Source organism: Lepidochelys kempii, chromosome 1 (assembly GCF_965140265.1).
Source record: "Lepidochelys kempii isolate rLepKem1 chromosome 1, rLepKem1.hap2, whole genome shotgun sequence".
In the NCBI taxonomy this organism is placed as follows: domain Eukaryota; kingdom Metazoa; phylum Chordata; order Testudines; family Cheloniidae; genus Lepidochelys; species Lepidochelys kempii.
Window position 1 is genome coordinate 134727556 of NC_133256.1, and position 25731 is coordinate 134753286.

At 40.2% G+C, this 25731-nt stretch overlaps 1 protein-coding gene across 13 annotated transcripts in view; it reads left to right on the forward strand.

Moving 5' to 3' along the window:
- Window positions 1-5: 5 nt before the first annotated feature.
- The window catches only part of OFD1 (OFD1 centriole and centriolar satellite protein), a 66211-nt gene continuing 40485 nt past the window's right edge, over window positions 6-25731 (forward strand). For 7 of the 13 annotated variants that reach the window (XM_073355016.1, XM_073355036.1, XM_073355065.1 and 4 more), the window contains exons 1-13: window positions 694-761; window positions 1506-4023; window positions 4659-4727; window positions 4816-4846; window positions 6174-6281; window positions 7637-7773; window positions 10996-11169; window positions 14207-14313; window positions 15174-15293; window positions 17923-17996; window positions 18353-18444; window positions 18587-18776; window positions 19924-20054. In XM_073355016.1, coding sequence (XP_073211117.1) covers window positions 3688-4023; window positions 4659-4727; window positions 4816-4846; window positions 6174-6281; window positions 7637-7773; window positions 10996-11169; window positions 14207-14313; window positions 15174-15293; window positions 17923-17996; window positions 18353-18444; window positions 18587-18776; window positions 19924-20054 — 1569 coding nt within the window. In that variant the 5' untranslated portion in view covers window positions 694-761; window positions 1506-3687. Of the gene's footprint in view, window positions 270-339; window positions 497-659; window positions 991-1505; window positions 4024-4658; window positions 4728-4815; window positions 4847-5449; window positions 6282-6690; window positions 6837-7636; window positions 7774-10995; window positions 11170-14206; window positions 14314-15173; window positions 15294-17922; window positions 17997-18352; window positions 18445-18586; window positions 18777-19923; window positions 20055-25731 lie in introns of those variants that run through there. The other 6 variants (XM_073355046.1, XM_073355102.1, XM_073355074.1 and 3 more) reach the window with 6 other exon arrangements.

The window sequence follows — 25731 nt, forward strand, 5'->3', positions numbered from 1 at the left end:
GCCGTTGGTAACGGCCGGGCGGGGCTGATTCGCGAAGCGGCGATTAGCCCAGTTTGGCGGCAGGTGCCGTTGGCGGCGCCGCCGCGGCTCAGCGACGTGGCCTGGGCAGTCGCGCGCGCTCCCGGCCGCTAGCCCCGCCCTCGCTAGGGCGCCCCCTGCCGGGACTGGCGGGGCCGAGGCTCCTTGGCTGAAGTATCGGGTGCGGGGCCCCGAAATCGCCGGAGGCGGCCCTGCCCGGAGCAGCCTCTCGGGCTCCGCATCTCCGCGGGGTCAGCATGAGCCCCCTTCCCCCGGGCATCGCCCCCGGTAGGAGGCGGGCCCCACGTAGCCGTGAGCAGTTCCTAGGCTCAGCCCGGGCCGGGCTCCGCCCCCTGCCCGGGGAGCGCCGGCACTCAACGGTCCCCTGACTCCGGGAGCTGGGGCTTTAGCGAAACAGCCCGTCTCCCGAGACACGCGGCGATTGCCCCGGGCCGCGGCAGCGACTGCCGCCCAGCTGGTATTTCTGTGCGGAGCCGCATCCCCCTCTGGGTGCCGGCGAGGTGTAAATGGTGCAGTTGGACAGGGCCTGCTGGGCCCCACCCGTTCAATGGAGCTGTGCTGGGGTGGGCTTCTGGGGCGGCTGCTGGGAAGATGAGTAATGATGTTTTGTAATATTTTAGCTCAGGATGGCTTCTTCTGAATTTCAAGCGTTGTCCCAAGATGAACTCCGAAAAAGACTTTATCAGACATTTAAGAACCGAGGTGTTTTGGACACACTCAAGGTGTGTTTTGTTTTAAGCTAGTGTTACGTAGCACTTACCTTACATATGTTTCTCTGCAGCTATGTGGCACTGAAAACAATAGGCTTCAGTGAAATCCATGGTAGACAAACCTTTTTTGTTACATGGTCTTTTCTCTCATGGAAAATGCATATTTTGGCCCCAATCCTGCAAGCCGATCTGTATGGAGCATTGCATGGAGCCCCTCCAGATGCAACAGGTTTTCACACAGGTATAAATGTCCACCTGCATAGATTGGCTTGTCGGATTGTAGCCTTTTTTAGGAGTGTAAATAGTTTATTTCTGGTCTAGTCTGGTCTGGTCATTTACCTGTCACTTATTTACCTTTTAATTAAGCCCACTAGCCAAAATGAAAATACTTGTGCTGCCATGGTATTAGCCAGGATGGACAGTGATGGTGTCCCTAGATTCTGTTCGCCAGAAGCGGATGGCTCACTTGATGATTACCTGTTCTGTTCATTCCCTCTGGGCACCTGGCATTGGCCACTTTCAGAAGACAGGATACTGGGCTAGATGGACCTTTGCTCTGACCCAATATGGCCATTCTTATGTTCTTATGCCATCTCCCTGCTGCTCTTTTAAGGACAAAATAGTTGTCTACTCTTTATAATATAGAGTATTTAATTATAAAATATTTAATTTTTAAAATTTAACTTATTTCTCCCTTTTATAATCTTTCTTCCTGATTTCATGCTACTTTTTCTCTTCTGCTTCTTGAACGCATAGCCGAATGGTTCGCCATAATTGCCATTTGATCCGTTCTTGTGCAGCCACAAGGGGCTTGAAGGGCCGAGAGTCCAACATTGGAACAGACGTGATGCACCCATATAATATGGTGTCTTCGTCTGGGCCGCCTCCACCCCTCAGTTGGTGGAAGTTTATCCCGGCTGTTACAAGTCACCAGGAGAACAGCATTTGCCAGAACGTCTTGTGGCATTCTCGCAACACGTCCAAAAAGCATAAGATGCTGTCGGTGGACAGTGGCCCCAGTAGTCTGGCCCTGCGGGGAGTGACTGTAAACATCTGCATTACAAATGAAGTCATTCCACTTTATATCCAATATATGACGTTGGAATTTTGGGTGGAAAGCCTCCAGCTTTGCCCAGTTCGGGTGGCATAGTGTCCATGTTTCGCAACCATACAGCAGTACAGAGAGGATAGATCCTGAACTTGATCATCATGCCAAGATTATGTTGATTCCATATTTGTTGTAAACGACCCACGGCAAATGCTGCGATGCCAATCCAGTGGAGAACCTCTGTGTGAGAGTTGGAGGAACTGGTGAGTATAGAACCCAAATAGCAAAAGCTGGAAACTGCTTCAACAGTTTCATTATTGAAAGAGATTGGAGTCACTGATGGACTTGATCCTAGATTTTGCAGCTTTGTCTTTGACCACGAAACATGGAGGCCACCCTTAGTCGACGACTCCTCCATTTGCTGGAGTGCCTCGCAAAACCTGTCGGGGCTCTGTACTAGAACATCATCCGCATAGTCAAGGTCTGAGCACGAGAGATTACCAATCTTAATGCCTATGGATCTGTTAGAATGCTGCATTACGAAATCCATTGCCTGACAGAAGAGTTCAGGGGCCAAGACACAGACCTAGCTGACACCAGATACTGATTTAAAAGGTGCAGACGTCAGATTCCCGAGATGTACACGGGCCGTGGTTCCATTATGCAGCTCGCTAATCAAGTCCTGTAGAGTGTTTGGGACATCTGTGTCCTTTAAGGCCTTCCATAGTTGGACTCGGTCAACTGAATCAAATGCAGCCTTAAGATCGACATATGCCATGTACAGAGGCTTCTTGAATTTGCGATGTGTCTCCAACAACAAAAGGAGAGCCAAAATGGCGTCTAAATTGGACCTGTTCCTAGCAAAGCCTGACTGCTGGTGGCAATGCTTCCGATGTAGCAAGGGCTTCAAACACTCCAGCTACTTTTTCTCCCCTGTAATAAGTCACAGTAATAATTGTAGTGCCTAGTGGCCCCAGATGACATCAGGGTTCCATTGCACTAAGCACTGTACATACACACAGTAAACAGCACCTGCCCCAGAGGGCATGGACTTTAAATAGATAACCAGATAAGGGATGGAGGAGAAAGGAAATATTATTCCCATGTAATGGAGAGGCAACTGAAGCATGATGAGATTAGGTATTTTGACCAGTGGTCACAGAGGAAGCAGGGAGCAGAACCCAGATCTTTTCAGTCCCAGTGTATTTTTCCCTACGTTGTTTTGTGTCTGTTGTTTCCTTGTCTCTTTCCTTCCCTTGAGTTTTCACTTTCCCTGTATTTTCTGTTTCTTTTTCCTTCTCTCCACAATTTCTTTCTCTCAGTCATCTACTTCTCTTTTGTACCTTGTGCCATCTATCTTTCCTAGTCTCAAACATTTCTGCATTAATATAATCTTTACTACATTTACCTGTCTCTGTGAGAAAGAACTAGATGGTCTAGTTGCACGGCACCCTAGTTTCCTCCCCCCTCCTCCGCCCCTATCTGCAAAAGGATTAGTGGTGGCTAGACCACTCTGTACCCTTTTCCCTCTTCTCCTCAGCAACTTCTTGGCCTGTCATTTAGTGGACTAGTGAATTTTTTAAATAAGCTGTAACTGAATATGCTGCAGTCAGGCCTAGTTTACACCTAAAACTTAGGTTGACCTCGCTACATTTCTCAGGGCTATGAAAAATTTCATGCCCTGTGCTCTTTAATTAGGTCAACCTAACCCCCACTGTAGATGTAACTAGATAGATGGAAGAATTCTTTCATCAACCTAGCTGCTGCCCCTTGAGGGGATGGATTTACTATAGTGATGAAAAAACCACATCTGTTGCTGTAGTGATTGCCTACACTACAGCAGCATAGCTGTAGTACAGCAGTTGTGCCGCTATAATGCTTGTAGTGTAGATGTGCCCCGAGACAGTAGCAGGATCTAGACACCATTCTTTTTGTTTCTTTACATATACTGAATCTGTATGGCTTCAGGAAAGCAAAAAATTCCAGTGTTTTCTCTTTCTGTTGTTGAATTTCTGTTTTTACCAGACGCAGCTCCGAAACCAGCTAATCCATGAACTGATGCATCCAATTTTAAGTGGAGAACTTCAGCCACAACCAGTGTCCAGTGAAGGCAGTTCATTGTTAATTGGAGCTTCCAACAGCCTGGTGGCAGATCACCTGCGTAGTTGTGGCTATGAATATTCACTTTCTGTTTTCTATCCAGAAAGTGGATTGGAAAAGGAGAAGGTGAGCTCTGTAATTTATTATGCAAGGAATGTGAGAGATGATATTCATGTAGGACTTTGCAATCGTTAACTGATCCTTCCAATATAATTTTTAAAATCCTCTGTGTAAAGGAGGAGCCAAGGGTTCACCGAGTAGTTTCAAGGCTTGTGAGTTCCGTATTAGTTTGAAACTTCTAGTACAAATTATAGCTGTTGAGTGCCCAGATAAAGGGGTTCCACACTCAGGATACTTGGTCTGTAGTGTCTTCATTGACACTATAAGTGTTCTAGAGATGGTGAGTGTTCTGCAACTTTATATTCTAAAAGGTAGCCTTGATTCGAACGGATAATTGGGATATAGTCTTTTACATCGACAAGCCTGATGAGACAGTCTTTCTTCCTTCATTGGAATGCTCTTGAGCTGTGAAATTGGGCATTCTCCCAAGAGATATCCCTGACTGCCACTTAGCTCACATATAGAAGCAAGGCAGGATTAGCTCTGTCCTACAATTGGTCTTTGTGTGATAAAGTGGTGGATCAAATCTGTCTCAAGTGTAGCAAATCCAAGGTGGATCTCTTTACCGCAACAGAGAAAAACAGGTTAATTGCTTGTAATGTTCTTAAAATTTTGATTTTTTTGCCTTCTTTTTTAAAAAGGTGTTTACTATGCAAGATCTTCTGCAGCTAATTAGGATCCATCCAAAATCCAGTCTTTACAAATCATTGGTAATAATTTTGATTCTGTAACTCTTCCTTCAATTATAATTTATGATTGAGTACACAGAATAATAATCTTATCTTTTTCTTCATACAGACTTCAGGAGCTCAAAAAGAGAACAAAAAAGGTATTACATATTTACATACTAGGCATATAATGAGTCATCCACTTCCCCTAATATTTCCCCTTTTCCTTGATAGCTTAGTTTATAATATCATATGGGTAATAGAAACTCTATTTAGATATTGAATACATTTGATTAAATGTTTGATTCTTAAAAGTAATTTGTGATTATTTAGGTTAGTGACTCTTATGCTTCTTTTGGGGTTTTCCCAATTTGTGGCATGTATGAAATGCTAAACCTCTACTCCAAAAAAATTAAAAATTCCTGTATTATAAATTAAAAAAAATTAAAACCTTTAAATCCTGATAAATGTAAAACTTCCAAAGACCGTAATATTTTATATTCTAATGCTGGGGAATTCAGATGTTCTGCATTATGTTCTACTCAATTGCATTCCTGTACAGTGTACGGGCCAGCACTAGGGTTCCCTATAGTTTTTTACATCCATGTGCTTAATGAATTTTGTGCACCAATGTAGAGGTGATGTGGGTGGGGGTGGGGCCAACAGGTTTGGAGTGTGAGAGGGGGCTCCGAGCTGGAGCAGAGGCTTGGGGTACAGGGGGATGAGGGCTTCGGCTGAGGATGGAGGCTCTGGGCTGGGGCCGGGAATGAGGGCTTTGGGGTGCAGGCTGCCCCGTGTCTGTGGCTGGGAGAGAGGACTCCCCCCAGCCCTCTCTCGCCACAGCAGCTTAGGGCCAGGTAAGAGGTGCCTTTCCGCAGCCGTGGCAGCTCAGGCTGGACTGGGCTGGGCTCGGCTGGGCTGGGCTGGGGGAGGGTTGCCTCTCCCTGGCCGCAATAGCTCCGGCAGGGCTGGACCGGACCGGGGGAAGGGGCACCTCTCCCGATTTGCATGGCCCTTGATTGCCTGCTGGGCAGCTTAGGCCTGCACCAAGATAAACTTTCATTTAATTTGCCTCTGGCTCATATAGGGCACAATTTTCACACCTGGTCCCAAAAGTTAGGCTTCTAACTCTGTATTTAGGCACCTAAACAAAAGTGGCTTGATTTTCAGAAGCACCAAACACCTGCAGTTCTTGTTGATTTCAGGTATTGGTGGTGATGGTAATTTGTTCCCTCAATGAGTTTGGTGGTAAAGGTAACGGAAATGGTCAAGGTATGCTGATTGTGGGAGACTCGAGCATGCTTGCTATTAATATACTCTTTTTAGAAGTTTTACACTGATTTTATTGAATGATTTCTTGTGTTCTTTGGAAATAATTTCATCCTCTCACCATTTAGTTTTTTCTTTGTCTTGTAAAAGAGTTGTCTCTGCCTTCAAATTTCAGTTTGTTGTGGAAGAGAAAAGTAACTAACATACTGTATCTCTAAGGTTTTCTTATACAGATGTTAATGGAGCTGACAGAGCATCACCTATGTAAGGAAAGTCGCAACACAGAAACTCAGACAAGCTCAATACCTCCTTATAGAGAATCTCTTGGTAAATAGAGCTTTCATAAACTATTTTCCTCAGATAGCTCAATACTGTATCCATTCAGCACTTGCCCATGCCTGAAGTAATAATAGACACTAGATTGCATCCCTCTCTGGTATTCTAAAATAAGCCCAGGAAAGTGTAAAACAAAAGTTTTGCTGTGATTTGGGTCTTCAGTTCAAATACGTTATGTATTCAGATCCATCCATCCACCCTAGATGTATTATTTTTAATATTATAGGCCTCAAAGAGCATATGCCTAAATAATTTTTAGTTTATGGAAATTTATAATTAGAGTTGTTTGGGAGTTATAAATTTTGTGTGTGTATGTGTGTGTGTGGTTGTTTTTTTTTTTGTGACGGGGAGCGGGAGCAGGTGGAAAATATCAGTTAATTGAAAATGAAACTTTTTGCAGGAATGTATCATTTTTTTTAAGGAAACTTTCCTGAGATCCAGGATGGAACATCTGGTGAAAATGAGAGACCCACCACAGAATAGTCAATAGCTCAGTAGTAAGGGCACTCCCTTGGGATGTGAATCCCTACATCTCTGACGTCCCATGTGAGTACCCTAACCACTGGGCCATTTTCTATTCTGATGTATGTATATCTTTCTCTTGTTTCTTCATGGAAAAAATCTAAAGATCTCTAAAGTTTTGCCCTGAGGCAGAACAAGAACATTTTTTGAGATCTTGAAAATTTTTGTTGGACAGGCAAATTGTTTTTGCCCAGTTCTAATTATAATATAATTTATTAATTGTTTCTAGTGCCAGAAATCATAGCATAAGACAAAAATTGGACATACTGGTAATTCCATTTCTAAAAACCGTCTAGTAGATTTGTTCATTGGAGTGGATTGTTGTTGAAGTTAGTTATACAATATAATTTACAGGCACCTGTTGTTTGAAATCAGAGGTTCATGTTTGCCTCAGTAGCTGATGAGATTCCATCTGAGGGGGTAATATGCAGCAGTTGTGGGGCAGGAAGGTGCCATTTGGTTTCAGGCTCCTTTATCTCCTCTTGCCCAGTTCCCCTCGGGCACACTTGGGAGAACAGTGAGAGAGGTTGGCTACAATCCGAATCAGTTATCCTGGTAATTTAAATATTACCTCCAACTTTTTGCACATAAACAATTAGTTGGACCACGTGCCATATTGTGAAGTACGTAGGTGGCTTGTTTCCAACCACGTTTTCATGTCTTAAGTGACCATTTCTTTTCACAGCTTCCTTGGTAGCTTTTCAGTAGAAACTAGGCATGGGTAGTTAAAACCTACAGGGAGCCCTAAAATCTTAGGTAGGAGCAACAGTGTTACTAAATGTAATATTTCTATGTGATGGTACATTGCATTATTCTTTATATAGTTGAGAAACTTCAGCTGATTGATGAACAGTTTGCAGACATTTATCCCCTGCATCAGAAATTTGAGTCTTTAGAAGTGAAACTCATTGAATATCGAAAAGAAATAGAGGACCAGCTTCAAACAGAAATGTCTGAAAAGGTATAACCTAGAAATCAGTGGTCATGGAAATGAGGGATTGGGGATGTGTTCATTTTATTTTGCAAATTTGTAATGCTTCTAATAATTTGAATCAGAAATGAGTCATGCCAATCTATTATATATGCAAAAACCTCATGTTCTCTGTTGGGGGTAAAAGTTGGGAAACTGAGTCATAAATCCACCCGGTTTAAGCTGAGTCAATTTTTGCCTTTATTTATACAATTTCAGACAGAATTGTTGTCATGTATAGTATCCGGCCATACATATGTATCGGACAAATAACAGAGAAACAGAATTGGTAACCACATTCTGGGCCATCTTCCATGATAGTTGTCGTTTCTCTGATCCCTTTTTCTGGTTCTTCAGTCCTATTTTTCAGTTTCTGGTCTGGTGTTTCTCCAGTTAGTAAACATGGACCTGTAGGTCTTTTATACAGTTCTACATTATAGATTACTTAATATTTATCCAGTCAGCTTTTACATCAGCACATCAACCTTTTACATTTTAAGTAACCCGTACGTTACACATGCGCAAGATTCAGTTACCCAACTTCTGCATTTTTCCCTGCTGGTTTTGCAGTTTCTGTTTTTGTGTCACCCTGCCCTGGGTCTTCCCAAGAAAAGGGTTAATTTAGTTATTACATGTTTGTGTGTCTTTTACTTACTACTTCCAACACCATGTGTTACCTTTGTTCTGTTAGCAATAACATGTTAAGCAGATTAGCAATTTTGTGTAAAAGAAGAATTGGCAAAACCACACTTATGCCACCAAAGCCTTGGCCTAAGTGTTACCTTATCTACAGTCATTCATTATACATAACTACATTTTTGAAAGATTTATAATTATCAAAGCTCTTAATCTTACTATTAACAAGTCTTCTTTTTATATTTCAGTGTTATAAGTCAGTATATGTTGTTCTGTGCTACCCTTAATCTATTAGAAAGGGAAGTATGAGTTATGGAAAATGTGATGATTCTTTAATGTCAGCATTTCTTATCTTTTTTAAACATGTTTTTTCATTCAAAGTCCAGTTCATTCAAACTTCATGCATCTGAAGAAGTGGATTTTTTTACCCACGAAAGCTTATGCCCAAATAAATCTGTTAGTCTTTAAGGTGCCACCGGACTCCTCATTGTTTTTGAAAATATCTCACCAAACTACATAGTAAAAGCCTCCAAAACAGCATTGCCTTTACATGGAGAATAGAAAAATCATAAAATGTGAAAAATATTGTGGATCTCATGATTTTAGGATCTTTTGCAATTTTTGTCTGCATTCTGCAATATTTTGCAAATTTTAAGATTGTCTTAAAAATAAACTGAATTTATATCATCTAAACAATAACAGCAATAAGAGGTAATTCACCATTCTCCATCGCTATGAACCTCACTGAAGTTCAAGCTTCAAAGCATAATTGGGACCGAAATGCAATCTTTATTAAACACATAAAGCAATCTTTTTCTTAAAAACAAGAAAATTACATGCAAAAAATGTCACATAAAATAAATAATTCAAGTATTAGGAAAAGTTAAGCTTCTTACTACAATATTGATTTGGAAACAATTACTATACTGTAGATATTATGGTATACGTTTAACAAGAAAAACAGAAATGGAAAATATTACGTGTGCAGCATGGTCAAGTTAATGTTGCAACACTGATGTTGTGTTAACATAAGATCCTCTCTGAAATATCACAAAAGGACTGGGACTTCATTTGGTTGTGCTAAAAATTTGTGCCCATTGAACATGCTCAGACTTTTAGTCAGAATTTAGCTTCCCCCTTTCCTTTATAAAGTCACTTCTTTCCCGAAATACCGTATGCAAAGTATCAACTTTCAAAGTTCAGCCATATCTTAATGTCATGGAGAAATAAAAAGGCAGTCACAATAAATAATAGAGCATTTTGTTTTTTATGTTATAACCCAAAACAACTGAATATAATTACCTCAAGTTTAACAAAAAATCCCTTTGGACAACACGTCTACAACAGATCCTTGAGAGCTGCTCTTAGACATGGGGATACAATATAAGCAAACCTCTTGTATCATCTTTCTTTAGGGGGGTAAATATATCCGAACTTCCTGGTGCCTTGTTTACATCAGCTGAATTAGTGGTAGCACTAGTGGGGATTTTTTGTGTATAATTCCCCAATATAAACATGATCTTACTGTCACTAAAGGCTTCGGCAAGTTTTTGTGTAGAAACCTTTGCACTGGTTTAGTTAAATTGGTGCAACCCTTTTTGTGGACAATCATAAATCAGTTTAGAAATGGCTTATAGCAATTTAGTTTAAATTGATTCCTTAGTGTCTTAAGGTGTAAATTAAATCCATATAAGCCATCTATAAACAATTTTAAGTGTCTCCACACTTGGGGTTGCACATGGTTTAACTAACTCAGTACAAGTTTGTGTGTGCATAGGCCCTAATTCCCTAATCAGAGGTCCCGGGCTATGCTTTTTTCCTATCTAACTTCTGTCTTCTCACTGTTTTCACATTTTCCCTATTCTCTTTCATTTAGTACTCCCATTCATTCTCTGCCTCACTTGCATTCTCTCATCCATTTTCTCTCTGACTTTCTCTTATGCATCCTTGCAATCCCATTTATTTTCTTTCCCTCCCACTCATATATGTACACTCTTTGGGAATGGGGCGAGAATGGAGACCCAGTCAGAAGAAGAATTAGGGAATGTGGCATTCTTTATTTGCCAGTCACAGAGCGTCAGGTTGGAGAGTGGGACATTTAATTAGCTGCCTTACCTGATCTCTTGCTCTGTTCCCCTGCTGTATGTACTGGAGTGAGTAAAAAAAAAAAGACACAATTTAAGCACAGAGAGCAGTGGAAACTCCTTTAGTGCAATGCCCTATATCTAGCTTACTTACGCCTAAAGGTGATATTATCTATATTTGTAATCTGCTTTGAGATCCTAGATGGAAGGTGTAAATATGGAAGACCTTTCAGTCATATATGCTTCAAAGGTACTTTTATCACAGAGAAGTTTACATACATTGACTCAAAAGATTAACACATTTAATTAGACATTTCTGTATAGTTTCTCAAAGGGAATTCAGTATGCTACAATGATCAACAGTGTAAACAAGCTATTTGCAAGTAAGTGCATATGTCTGAACGTCAAATTTAACCTAAAAGAGAGGATTTTGTTTATCTTTTTTGTGATCAAGTGAGGGATATTTACTTTGTTCTTTTCTTACATGTAACAGTTACAACATTTCAAAGAGGTTGAAATAGCAAAGATTCGAATGGAAGAGAAAGCACGATGCCAGAAAGAAGTTTCTGATTTGCGTCGAGAGTTTGAAAGGACAAACCAAGCCAAGTCAGAGGCTCTGATTGCTCGTGAAAAGAATGCTATTGAAAGACTTCAAAAACAACAGGAGGTAATGTTTAAAAATAATAATTGGATCCAGTGCTAAGTGGTTCAGTTAGTTAATGAAATTGCGCTTTGATCTTTGAAGGAACTACATTCAGATCCCACTGGGTCCTAAGTGAAAAAGAGTTCAATAGTTCTCTTTTAATCCCACATCAGGAAAGCACCACGCAGATTGGTATGTTTAGTGATTTCAGGTTCTCAGTGATCATGGTGATGAGTATGGTATAAATATGTAAATAGATTGGAGTAGCCGCGGTGCTGCAGAAGAAGAGTAAATGTAATATAGATATCGTTATATGTATGAATCCCTATTCTCCTTTCAGAGTATTGAGGATATTTTTAATGGCAGTCCTAGATGGCTGCTTTGTAGGTTTTTCTTTTCTGTTTATTATGGTTGTTATGATTTTCTTATTGTAGTTTTCTTTTTAGAAGTTGAAATAAAAAAAATATAAATAAAATGGAACACAATATTCATGGTGTGGACATACCATCCATGTATATAATTACATTATTATCTATTCGGTATTTGCTATCCTTTTTAATATAACCCAAGGTGCTGTTTGCATTTTTGACCACTGTCATGCATTGATCAGATGTGTGAGTCCATGACTTCGAGATCTTTTTACAGCATGGTAATTTAATCCACTGTTAATTTAGTATCCAAAAATGTGTATGTGTGGTCCAGATTGTTCTTCCCAATGTTTATTACTTTTCTCTTGATTACAAGGAATTTTGCCTGCCACCATGTTGCTGTCTTGGATCTGCTCTATTCTTTACTAAACAAAATAATTTTGTGTCATCTACAGATTTTTGCCACCTTACTGTTTCCCTCTCTTTCCAGAACTTTAATTTTTATATTGAGTAACACCAGTCCTAATGACAGGTTTCAGAGTAACAGCCGTGTTTGTCTGTATTCGCAAAAAGAAAAGGAGGACTTGTGGCACCTTAGAGACTAACCAATTTATTTGAGCATAAGCTTTCGTGAGCTACAGCTCACTTCATTGGATGCATGCTGTGGAAAGTATAGAAGATCTTTTTACACACACAAAGCATGAAAAAATGGGTGTTTACCACTACAAAAGGTTTTCTCTCCCCCCATGCCACTCTCCTGCTGGTAATAGCTTATATTTTAGATATACTTTACTTTCCACAGTATGCATCCGATGAAGTGAGCTGTAGCTCACGAAAGCTTATGCTCAAATAAATTGGTTAGTCTCTAAGGTGCCACAAGTACTCCTTTTCTTTTTACCAATCCTAATATGGATTTTTGAGCACTTTGCTTTTGACCTCCTGCGATGCTGAAAATTAGCTATTTTATTCCTCTTTTCTGTATTTTGTTTTTCTGGTCCATGACAAAACTTTGCCTCTCACCCTGTGACAACTTGATTTCCTTCATAGTCATGTCCTTAGAAACTTTTATGAAATCTGCCTACCTTATGCTATTACTCCGACTTTCATGAACATGAAATTAATTCAGTTATTAAAAAAGGTCTGGATCAGAAGATTTGTCAAGTGAACCATTGTGGATGCTGGGTGCTATTGTCAGTTTTTGATCTTTGAGACCAAGTACACACTTCATTTACTTGCTGGGTTGTCCGAGCAAAGAGACCAGCAGCTCTGCTGTGCTAAGTGGTTTTGTATTGCAGATAAAAGATCACGTAGATCTTTTTAGTAGAAGAATGTAATCTCAGGAAAAGCACCGGAGATCAAATTTCTCTAGTTATCCAAAACACAGGAACAGGAGACAGTGGCTGTTCCAGCTTTTCCACACTTGTACAATGCACCTGAATTGCAAATTTGATAGGACCACCTTTGGGATAAAGAGGTCATTCAGTCTTCATGCTCTTAGCCTTTCTGCAGAGGCACATGTTTTGTTTCTTTTTAAAGCTAAGAATTACAGAGAGTTTTTTTTATTAGTAAGAACTGGGCTGTAGATGTGACCTCTGGTATTGCCATTATGGTCATAGGGAAGATTCTTTTAGAAGGTATTGTTTGGTTTGGATAGTCTAGAATGTAGAATTGGAGGCAGCTGCTAATGGAACCAGTATTTTGAAGAAAGTTTAGTTTTAAAGCAAGAATACAGAGTGCATTTTCTCTGTTAACTGTACATTTATCAGGTTTTTTAAAGTTTCTTATATATATATATTTTGTATGCAGTGTTGTAGCGGTGTTGGTCCCAACATATGAGCGAGACAAGGTGGGTGAGGTAATATCTTCTATTGTACAAATGCTTTGTGTAAGCTTGAAAGCTTCTCTTGCTCAAGAACAGAAGTTGGTCTAATAAAAGATATTACCTCAAGCACCTTGTCTCTTTAATTCTTTTTTGTTAATCTAGTTAAGATAGGGACAAAACTGCTTTTACCTACTTTTACTGCTTTTTCTCTTGCAGTTTTGGTATGTTCTAAAGTTTGTATTTGTGTGTGGTAATTCTGTGTTATAAATAAATCTTTCTTTTTGTTTTATGACTTTTGAATCTGTGCAGCGTTCTAAAAGATACATTACTTGATAGCAAGTAATAACTTTCAAGTGTGTTAACCCTAAATAAAGTAGAATACCAGATGCTCCCTGGGTTATGCAAGACCCGAATTTCGACCATAATGGCAATACCAGATGTCACATCTACGCCACAAATTCGCACTTACTAAAAAAGTTCCATAAGCCAGAGATAGGATTTTTGAGTTGCGGAAAATTTTGCATAACGTACGAGTATACATTTCCGACTTATGCACAATTTGACTTACGGAAGGCTTTCCGGAATGGAACGATTGCGTAAGTCGGGGGGCATCCGTAAAGGAAGTGACTTAGCCCCCGGTTAGTGCAAATCAGTTGTTACTAGCAAGCTATGCAAATAATATTTGTCAGGATCAAACCAGTTCCTGGAACGAGGTCTGTAACATTTATGTTTCTAATTTTTATACTATTGACGTCTTGTTATGTCTTGCTGCTGTTGCCACTCTCTCTGAATTTACTGGAAATTATTTTAATTTAAATCTCAGTTTTTTGTGTAAAAATAAAATGAATAGAAGTAATATTTTCTGTTGTAGATTGAAGCAAAGGAGGTTTATACACAAAGACAAAGTCTGCTGAAAGATATTGAAATGATAAGAACCAGAGAGGCAGAACTAAAGCAAAGAATTGAAGGTTTTGAACTGTGAGTCACTTTAGGTCATGCATTTACCTCTGGTGTTGCTTTGTTTGTAGAAAGCATGTCTCAAGACGTTGCAATTTTTATGAAATTGAAATTTGTTTTATTTATCTCTAAATATGATATGCTACATTTTGAGTAATATGCAGCTGCATCTAGCAGTAGGGGCATCCTGTGCTAAGAGGCCTATTTTGTTCTCAGCAAAAGAGCGTGGCACTACTTCAAAGCAGAAGTCCAGTTCCTCAGTCTCTCTGAAGTCATTAACTTAAAAAGCAGTATGTAATCCCAGCACGAGCAAGGCAACTGTAGTGACAAATTTACATTTGTAATGTTGGTTTTGCCATGATACGTATTGTGAGTGCACATTTAATAAAAGATGTGTGTTTCTTCTGTAATTAAAAAACCCTAAAACTAATTCTTGCCTGCTTTCCAACATTTTCTAATCTGTTAGCATCTTGTGTTTTTTGTAGGCAAGAAAGAAGAAAGCTATTTCCCCACTAACATAAGTTACTTTCTTGTCTAGCCAGCAGAGGGTGCTGACAGAGTGGCAAGCTGAGCACCCTTTCTAAAATGGAAGAACTAAACAACATCCGTACTGTAATACTTTCAGTTTTCAGCAGTTGCAAATCTGGTTGTTTACACAGTTGATCAGTCTGTCTCTTTAACAGTACAGCTTAGTATGTGTCACTTTTCATTTTTCTTAGCGAATGATAATGATAGATCTGATCAGAATTTTAAATTGCCCCAAGCTAACCCATCACACTTTTGACTTTCATAAATGTTGTGTGATTAAAAAAAACTTTTTGAAAACTCTGGCATGTCATAAATATAATTGCTCAGTGTCAGTATATTTCTCATTATGTCAGGGCTCAGAAACTTCAAGAAGAAAAAAATAAAGCTGTTGATGATGCACTTCGACGTCGGGAGATAGCTGTGAAGAACATTGAGGAGACTTACGACCAAAAGCTTAGGAATGAACTCCTGAAGTAATTTGTTCTTTTGTCTCTAATAGAGAATATATATTTCACATGAGAATAGAATGCTAAAAATGCCATGGGAATTACCAATGAGAACTGTAAAAAAGCAAGACTTGAATATATAACACTTAGCATTTTTATTTTAATCAGTTTGTGACTTACTTATCTTATAAGATGTGGTGAATACATTTCATAACCAAAAGAGTTAAAACAATTATGCCTTCTAACAGGTAGAAAAAACTCACTATATGTAATGATGTTCTTCTGTCCATAGGGCTATAGAGTTTTAACAGTTCACACTTTCAGTCTCCCTATCTGTGAAGAAAAAGTGACCTGAATCTGTAGGGCTGCTGGATAGGCAGATGCAGAGTATCATTGGTGATCTCTTTTGACCAGTGCTGAAATATTGAGTAATTTGAAGAACTGAAAGGAGGCAAGGTGTATGAAGCCAGTATTAAGGGATTTTCAAGGGTTACTTGCTGAAGGGGCGGGATGAGACGCTTTTTAAAAAGGAAATGTAAAGGGATTTTCTTACCCTGAGAATTATTTTTTGAAATACCAGCTGTTTGGTGCAGACTGGTACATGTCATAGGCCATACCTTTCTGCTGGCTCCCAACTCCCTGAAAACAATCAAAGAAAACCCTGTTCTTAAAAAGTTCTTTGTAAACTAGCTTCTTTTTCCCTTCAAAAAAGTCCTCCTCTTCCCAGCAAGACCCATCTTTGTCCCCCACAAATTCATCTTGCCTAGCTCCAAAATCATCCATTTTTCCTCACCGCAAAATCGATATCTCTTCACAAAATTTTCTCCTCCTCCAAATTCAGCAGTACCCAAAAATAAATCCACTTGTACCTCCAAAATAACATCTCGACCTTCACTTCTAAAAAAATATTAATCTTGACCACCGCCTCCCAAAACTTCATTTCTGTCTGTAGTCATTGGGGCTGAAGAATTGGAAGTGATTGAGTGTTCTCCTGGATAAAAGCTGCAGGGTTTGATGCGCTGCACAGACTGGGTAGGATAAGCAATGTTCTCTGTTCCTCCCTTCTTTGCTGGGCGATGGTCACAGTTTGATTTACATGGACAATGGAGGAAGAGGCCCTATGTCATTTGTCTGTGTATTTTCCTTGCAGTTTTCATGTTTGGTGGCCAGCAGCCAGGACAGGCATCTGAGTGAGATGTGTATGGCATCAGCTGTTTGACAGTAGAAAATGATGGCACCTAACTTGAGATTCTTTTGTACTCTCTCTCTCTGTGATATAAGCAGTGATCATCTGAGGCCTGCTGATTGTTCTGTTGCAAGAAAGTGCTCCCAGGACATGATATGCTCATTCCCACAGAATGAAATGAATTAGCCCTTTAGGCAGGGGGAGGAAATCCACTCACCAGCTAAACACCTGGTTATCCACAAGCTCAGCCAGGACCTATTACCTAATAATGAATAGTGCAAGCACTGCCTCTTTTAACATGGATTTATTCAAATTGTAGAGGAGAGGTATAAGGCAATTGATTTCAGTGAGAATGAAGTGTCACCTGAAACAGAGTGGCTTAGGAACAGAGGGCAGTTAGATGGATGCCACTAAGTGACCAACCTTAGGCAAACATGTCATCTCCCTGTGCCTTGTTTTACTTATCTAGTAAATTACTATTTAATACTAAAGTAACTAAATGCTAAACGGAGCACCTACCTCACAAATAGGGTTTAGTGGCTTCATTTGTTAATGTTTGTAGAGCTCTTTCAGATCTTATCAGGGACTATTTTAATGGAGAGTGTTATTTATGTTACAGTAGTGTCCAAAATATTTTAAGCACTGTACAAACACACAGGAAAACACAATCTCTGTCCTGAGGATCTTAGTCTGTATCTGCTTATTATAAAATGTATTTAGCTATCTATCAATAGCTCTAGGATCCTGTCTGACAATTAAAATGTGGCATACAAAAATTAAAGTATAAAAGCTATTATTATGTATTACAAAACTTAGAGGGAAAGAATCATTATAAATCCAAACAAAAGAAAAAATAGACACATACAGTTAATGGAACTCAGATTAATGAATTTCTGTTACAGAAAATGGTTGACTTTGGATATAAAAAGTTGGGAGACTTGTCAATAATTCAATTTGGATTATAAAATCACATTTTTGACAATTGTATAGTTTCAATTATAATATATATGTTTTAAAATATTTGAAAAATAATGAAGACTTAATGTGAATATTGACTGTGTTCAGTACCATTAATCTTTGCTGAGCACTGGGGATAAACTGCTCTTTTTTGTCTGGAAATCATAAAGTGAGTGACCAGAAAAGTGAGGATTTATTTATTTGTATACTCTAGTACTGCAGTCACGATTAGGACCTCAGTGACCTGGACATTGTACAAAGATGCAGGAAGATAGGATAACTGCTTCAAAATACTTACAGTTTAATTAGGACCTGATCCTATGAAGTGTTGAGCACCCACAGCTTCCATTGATTTCAGTGGGACTTGAAGGCACTCAGCATTCGCAGGTCAGGACCTTGAAGAAGTTCCACTGTAATTAGCATATAGACAGTTTGATAGGTAGTTAAAGCTGAGTCTGGGGACATTCAGAATTCTTTTGCTGTGGTGTTTAGTAACTTTTCCCCCCCCCCCAGATATCAACTCGAGTTGAAGGAAGAATATATAACCAGAACCACTAGGGTTACTGAAGATGAGAAAAAGAATAAAGGTAACTAATCTCTTTCAGAGATACTCAACAGCCATTGTTTATCTTGTAGTTTGTAATAAGAGGCAACAAAGCAGTATTTGTAAACAAATATAGTGTATTTAATTGAAGTTGGAGAAAGAGAGCATTATCTTTAGACTTCTAAGCTAGTGCTTTGGAAAAAATAATATATAATCATGTAATTAAAGACTGTATCATGCATATGCACAAACCTTGTCAAATTAAGGTTGCTCTGGCAACCTTAATTCTGGCTTTTCTTCACTTTTGAGTGTTTGACTTTGCAACCTTAATATTCTTTTTATGTAGTTTTTGGTGTGAGATACACATTAACCTACAGAAACTGTTTATGATCCTTACAGAGAAGGCTATGCTGTTGCGTGAAGAGACCATTGCTGTTAATTCAAAGAAGGAAGAACTCAAACAAGTTGTATCACATGCAAAAGAGCTCGAGGTAATTGTGAGCCTGAATTTGGAGACTACATTGTTTGATTAGTACATTTGAACTGTTTTGTGTTACCTTTTCAGGAATAATATATGGTACAAAGTATATTCTTGAGAAACACCTTAAGAAGTCTGTGTGACATGTTTTTTAGCTGGAGCTGGATTCCGTAAAGTCGCAGGTGCTATTGGTAAACAAACAGAATCAGTTGTTGACAGAAAAATTGAAAGAGATTGCGGACTATCCCTTGTTAAAGGAAGAGAAACTGGAGCTTCAGGTGCAAAATAAACTACTTAGACAACAACTGGAGGAGACTCGCAATGAAAACCTGCATTTCCGAGACAGTTAGTGTTTAACATATTTTATAACTTTCCTTTCCTCATTTTGCAGAAGGTTTCCATTAAACCTTTATTTTATTTTATTCCACTTTATTTCATGACTGTTAAGAGACTACTAAATTTAAGAATATATGTAAAATGAAATTAACACTCTGCTTTAAAAAACTGTTATAATACTTGGTTTTGCTCCTGCTTATCCCTGTTTTGTCTTTTCATTTATCTTTGTTTTTTCCAGAGTTCCTAGTATCACAAGTATTGGGTGATGATTTTTTTATTAGTGTCCCTGGACACTTCATGGGACAGTGGTAAAAGCATGTCAATTCTATTTTCTTCATCCATTTCTCCTCAGAGGACCTCAAGTCCTTAATTATAGTAGATTTTTTTATGTTTCACTTTCCAAAAGCTGGTCTTGTGGTTACAGCACTGGACTAGGAATTAGTAAACCTGGGTTTAATTCCCAGGTCTGCCACTGACTTCCTGCGTGATCTCAGTCAAGTCATGTAATCTCTTTGTCTCCTTTCCCCATCTGTAAAATGGGGATAATGATCATTGTCTTGTCAAATTTACATTGTAAGCACTTTTATGGAAGTCTCTCATTGTTTGCACAATGGAACTCTGCATTCAGGTGATACTAAAATACAAAAATACTAATTGTTGATAATACCCTCTCTTTCCTTTCATCTCCCAAAACACCATTTTTTTTCAACCACAGCATTATTTATTGTTGTTAGTAGAGGACAAAGGCTTCTGCAAATGACTATTTTGATAGACCTGATCTCTGTAGAATAATAATCTATTGTCTTGTAATGCGCATCTGCATTTCTAAAACATGTTGTTGTGTCTGAAGACCACAGATGAGCAGTACATTCAGGTTCAGATAAGACAGGAACAAGTTGATTCAGGTAAATAACTTGCAGAGTAGAAAACTTCCTGCCTAGCTCATAACTGCTCAGAGGGAGGCACACAAAGTTCAGTCTCTAGAAAAAACAGATACCCCAAAAAGTGTATATAAATTAAGTTTTACTATTTAAGACCTATTGTAGTCAGGAAAAATATTTCAGTTTTAAGTTTCCAGGAGTTGGTTATAAATAGTGAATGTTCATTTTTAAGTATCTTATAAAATATCTCCTGATATTGTTCTTTTATGTGAAAGAGTTAACTCAGCCATCAGCTGAACATATAGCCTGTCAGGCAGAATTGAGGAGAGTTGAACATGCTAAAAAGCTGGAACAGGATGAGTTTGAAACCCATAAACAACTTCTGGAAAAGCAACTGCAAAGTGAGGTAAATTCTTCTCTTTTCATCTTAATAGTATAAGATTTTTTTTCTGTCATTTTCTAAACACTTACACCTGTCCCCATTGCAGGAGGTATTGGAGTGCTTTAATTCAATTTTTTCTTAAAAATAAATAAATACAATTTTTAAAAAATTAACCAAACAAACCTGTGTTAAACCTAAGATTTTTCAGTACTTGTTTACTATAGGTCAATACTGCTGATGAAACTGAAAAAAAAAATACAAATTTGGCTGGACCTGGAAGCACTTGCTCATTTTCATCAAAATTAATGTATCTGTGCTGGTAGAAATGGAAAAATGTTGCAGCCAACACAGGAATTCTTTATTAACCCTTATCCTAACGGATAAAGAGAAACCGGTCACAGAATGAAAAATTAGTTGTGGCTTAGGTACACGTGATCATGATTTGATCATATTAATAATATACAAACAGAGTAAAGTCCAGACCAGTAGTATATACATGTGGTGCTATAATAGGGCCACTTTCACAAAGCTGAAAACAGTTATGAGCCAGATCAGCTGGGAGGAAGATTTTTGTGAGAAAAATGTGAATGATAGTTGGGAATCATTTAAGAACACCTTTAGTAGATGGGCCAAAACCCACAATAGAGGAAGAAGGCCATATTAGTTAAAACTCTGAACTGGTTTAGAGGTGAATTGAGGGCAGCTGTAAAAAGTGTGTGTGTAAAACAAATGGAAGAAAGGGGAAGTTGATAGTAATGAATATAATTCAGAAGTTAGGAATTGTATAAAATTATTAAGGGAAACCAAGGGACACAAGGAGAAATCTGTGGCTCACAGAGTTAAGGACAATAAAATGGAGGTTTTTAAATATATTAAGAACAAAAAGAATCCTGACAGTGGTATTGGTTTGTAACTAGATGGAAATGGTATAGTTATCAATAATAATCTAAAAAAGGCATAAGTGTTCAATAAATATTTCTGCTCCGGTTGGGGTTAAAACTGGGGTATAATCTTATATGGTGATGCTAACACTTGTTCATTCCACTGGTATCTCTGGAAGGTGTTAAACCAAAGCTATTAAAGTCAGAAATTTTTAAATCAGTAGGTCCAGAGTTTTAAAAAAGCTTGCTGGACTGTTAATGACAGGTTTCAGAGTGACAGCCGTGTTAGTCTGTATTCGCAAAAAGAAAAGGAGGACTTGTGGCACCTTAGAGACTAACCAATTTATTTGAGCATAAGCTTTCATGAGCTACAGCTCACTTCATCGGATGCATACTGTGGAAAATACAGAAGATGTTCTTATACATACAAACCATGAAAAAATGGGTGTTTACCACTACAAAAGGTTTTCCTGCTGGAGAGTGGGGTGGGGAGAGAGAAAACCTTTTGTAGTGGTAAACACCCATTTTTTCATGGTCTGTATTTTCCACAGTATGCATCCGATGAAGTGAGCTGTAGCTCACGAAAGCTTATGCTCAAATAAATTGGTTAGTCTCTAAGGTGCCACAAGTCCTCCTTTTCTTTTTTGGACAGTTAATGTTGATTTTTCAATAAGTCTTAGAGCACTGGGGAAGTCCCAGAAGACTGGAAGATAGCTAATGTAATGCCAATATTTAGAAAGGGTAAACGGGGTGACCTGGATATTTATAGGCCTGTCAGTCTAACATTGATCCCAGCTGGGCCAGATAATGCAGTGTCTGAGAAGGGACTCGATTAATAAAGAATTAAAGTAGGGTTATGTAGTTAATGCAGATCAGTGTGGGTTTATGGAAAATAAATCCTGTTAAACTAACTTGATATCTTTTTTTGATGAGGTTACAGATTTGGTAGATAAATATAATAGTGTTGACCTTAGACTTCTGTAAGGTGTTTGACTTTGTACCACATGACGTTTTGATTAAAAAACTAGAACTAAATATTTACTCCATTTAACATGGAACTGATTAAATGGATTAAAAACTGGCTAACTAATAGGCCTCAAAATGTGATTATAAATGGGTAGTCGTTATCAAGCAGGTGTGTTTCCACTCGGGTCCCACAGAGATCGGTTCTTGGGTCCTGTGCTATTTAACATTTTTACAGTGACCTGGAAGAAAACAAAGCCCCAAATATGGGGTCACCCTAGCCTCCCTCCCCACACAGTCTAGGGCTGGCACCGTCTCTGCCTTCCCAGGGCTCAGGCAGGTGCCATCCCTCAGCAGTTCCTGAGTCTCCGGTTTTGTTCAATATCTTCATAAATGATCTGGAGGATGGTGTGGATTGCACTCTCAGCAAATTTGCGGATGATACTAAACTGGGAGGAGTGATAGATACGCTGGAGGGCAGGGATAGGATACAGAAGGACCTAGACAAATTGGAGGATTGGGCCAAAAGAAATCTGATGAGGTTCAATAAGGATAAGTGCAGGGTCCTGCACTTAGGACAGAAGAATCCAATGCACAGCTACAGACTAGGGACCGAATGGCTCGACAGCAGTTCTGCGGAAAAGGACCTAGGGGTGACAGTGGACGAGAAGCTGGATATGAGCCAGCAGTGTGCCCTTGTTGCCAAGAAGGCCAATGGCATTTTGGGATGTATAAGTAGGGGCATAGCGAGCAGATCGAGGGACGTGATCGTCCCCCTCTATTCGACATTGGTGAGGCCTCATCTGGAGTACTGTGTCCAGTTTTGGGCCCCACACTACAAGAAGGATGTGGAAAAATTGGAGAGAGTCCAGCGAAGGGCAACAAAAATGATTAGAGAAAAGAAAAGGAGTACTTGTGGCACCTTGGAGACTAGCCAATTTATTTGAGCATGAGCTTTCGTGAGCTACAGCTCAAGCTCATGCTCAAATAGATTGGTTGGTCTCTGGGGTGCCACAAGTACTCCTTTTCTTTTCGCGAATACAGACTAACACGGCTTTTACTCTGAAAAATGATTAGGGGTCTGGAACACATGAGTTATGAGGAGAGGCTGAGGGAACTGGGATTGTTTAGTCTGCAGAAGAGAAGAATGAGGGGGGATTTGATAGCTGCTTTCAACTACCTGAAAGGGGGTTCCAAAGAGGATGGTTCTAGACTATTCTCAGTGGTGGAAGAGGACAGGACAAGGAGTAATGGTCTCAAGTTGCAGTGGGGGAGGTTTAGGTTGGATATTAGGAAAAACTTTTTCACTAGGAGGGTGGTGAAACACTGGAATGCGTTACCTAGGGAGGTGGTAGAATCTCCTTCCTTAGAAGTTTTTAAGGTCAGGCTTGGCAAAGCCCTGGCTGGGATGATTTAATTGGGGATTAGTCCTGCTTTTGAGCAGGGGGTTGGACTAGATGACCTCCTGAGGTCCCTTCCAACCCTGATATTCTATGATTCTATGAAAATCATCACTGGTAAAGTTTGCAGTGTTGTTAAGTGTTGAAAGCTGGAACGTTGTTGCTGTGGTAACGCTGTTCAGGCTGCTAAGCTGTTGCAGCTGCTTAGTGCTTCTGTTCTTGGAGCTCCAATGTTATCAGCACTAGCAGATAGTGCAGCCTGCTAATTCAGCAGACCTCTATGTTACCCATAAATAGGGCCCTACCAAATTCTTTGTTCATTTTGGTCAATTTCACGATCATAGGCTCTTAAATGTAAATTTCATGATTTCAGATATTTAAATCTGAAATTTCATGGTGTTATAATTGTAGGGGTCCTGACCCATAAAGGACTTGTGGGGGGTGGGTCGCAAGGTTATTGTTTGGGGAGTTGCAGTACTTCTACCCTTACTTCTGCGTTGCTAATGGCGGCATCACTGTCTTCAGAGCTGGGCAGCTGGAAGGTGGTGGCTGTTGGCCGAGAGCCCAGCTCTGAAGGCAGAACTGCCGCCAGCAGCGCAGAAGTGAGGATGGCATGGTATGGCATTGCCACCCTTACTTCTGTGCTGCTGCCTGCAGAGCTGGGCTCTCAGTCTGCAGCCACCACTCTTCTGCACGGCTGCCTTCAGAGCTGGGCAGCCGAAATAAGGTGGCATGGGATGGTATTGCCACCTTTACTTCTGTGCTGCTGCTGGTGGGGCACTGTCTTCAGAGCTTGGTGCCCGGCTAAGAGACACCGCTCTCCAGATGCCCAGATCTGAATGCAGCACAGAAGTAAGGGTGGCCATACTGCAACCCCCCCCAAAATAACCTTGTGACCCCCCCGCAACTCGCTTTTGGGTCAGGACCCCCAATTTGAAAAATGCTGGTCTCCCCTGTGAAATCTATATAGTATAGGGTCAAAGCACACAAAAAGACCAGATTTCATGGTGGGGAGACCAGATTTCGTGATCTGTGACATGTTTTTCATGGCCGGGAATTTGGTAGGGCCCTACTCATAAAGAGAAGCCACAGGCATGGTTAGGTGGCAAAGGCACTCAGCCAGATTTATTGCCTTCCAGGCACAGTACTAGTGCCCTGGCTCAGTGATTACGGGTAGACTAACACATGAGTGCCAAGTTGCAAGGGGCAGTTCAGTCAGCAGCAGGAATTTTTGCTGTCCCCTCGGCCACACAAAGGGTTATGATGAGTTACACCAACATTTATAGACTGAGACAAACAACATATGTACCACCTTACCTTGTTCATACCATCTTGTAGTGGGGTGGTTACCCTGCTCCTGAAATAAGAGGAGTGAGAACAGCTGGGGGAAGCAGCCACAGCTGTGGCCAGCTCAATCAGGGCCCATCTGGCTCTTGTAAGAGGGCTGGGGGCCAGGAGCTGGAGGAGTTTCACTGTAGCCTTGGAGTGAGAAGCGCTAGCTGCCTGAGAGCAAGATACCTGAAGCAGAGCGGTGCTGGGGAAGGGCAAAGGGAGCTGGGAAGCTCCAGCCTGGTAAACGCCCAGGCTGCAGGCCTTGATGAAGGCCTATGAAAAGGTACTGGGGCTGCAGAAGGGCAGCTCAAGGATAGGCAAAGGCAGCAGGTCCTAACCCCTTGACAATGATGAATGGCCATTACAGACTGCAGTCTGCCCCAGTGAGGCAGAGAGGGGACTAGATGACTACTGGCAGTAGCCACTGAGGTAAGGTGGGCGTAGAGAGTTGCGGGTTCCCCTGGGAGGGGAGACCCGGAGTAAGAGGATACTGCTGGGGCAGAACCCTGAGATAAGGAGTACCAGGGTCTGGGAAGGACACTGGGCCTGAGGCAGGCAAGACACCGGCCAGCAGAGGTCACTCTGAGGCTGGAAAAGAGCTAATTCCCAGAATACCAGCAGGTGGTGCCACACCGGTGAGTCTTCGCTTCGCTACATATCTATTTGTTACCTCCTCTTGTACCTTGCTCCAGATGTCTCGGGCAACACATCCCTATTCATCACTTCTGTCAAACCTTCTTACCTTGTGCTAATCAGGACGTACCTGTGCTAATCTTTTGGAATGTGTTCATATACATATGCAGTACCTGATACTTCTTAGGAAGTGCCCGTGTTTTAGCAACACTGGACTGTAGGCCATACTTACAGAATGGGAGACTTTATCGTGGGAAGCAGTAACTCAGCTGAATATAATCAGCTGAACATGAACTCCCAGTGTAATGCTGTGGCCAAAAGAGACAGTGTGATCCTGGGATGCATAAACAGGGGAATTGAGTAGGAGTAGAGAGGGTATTTGGCACTGGTATGACCACTGCTGGAATACTGTGTCCAGTTCTGGTGCCCACACTTCAAGAAGGGTGTTGATAAATTGGAGAGGGTTCAGAGAAGAGCCTTGAGAATGATTAA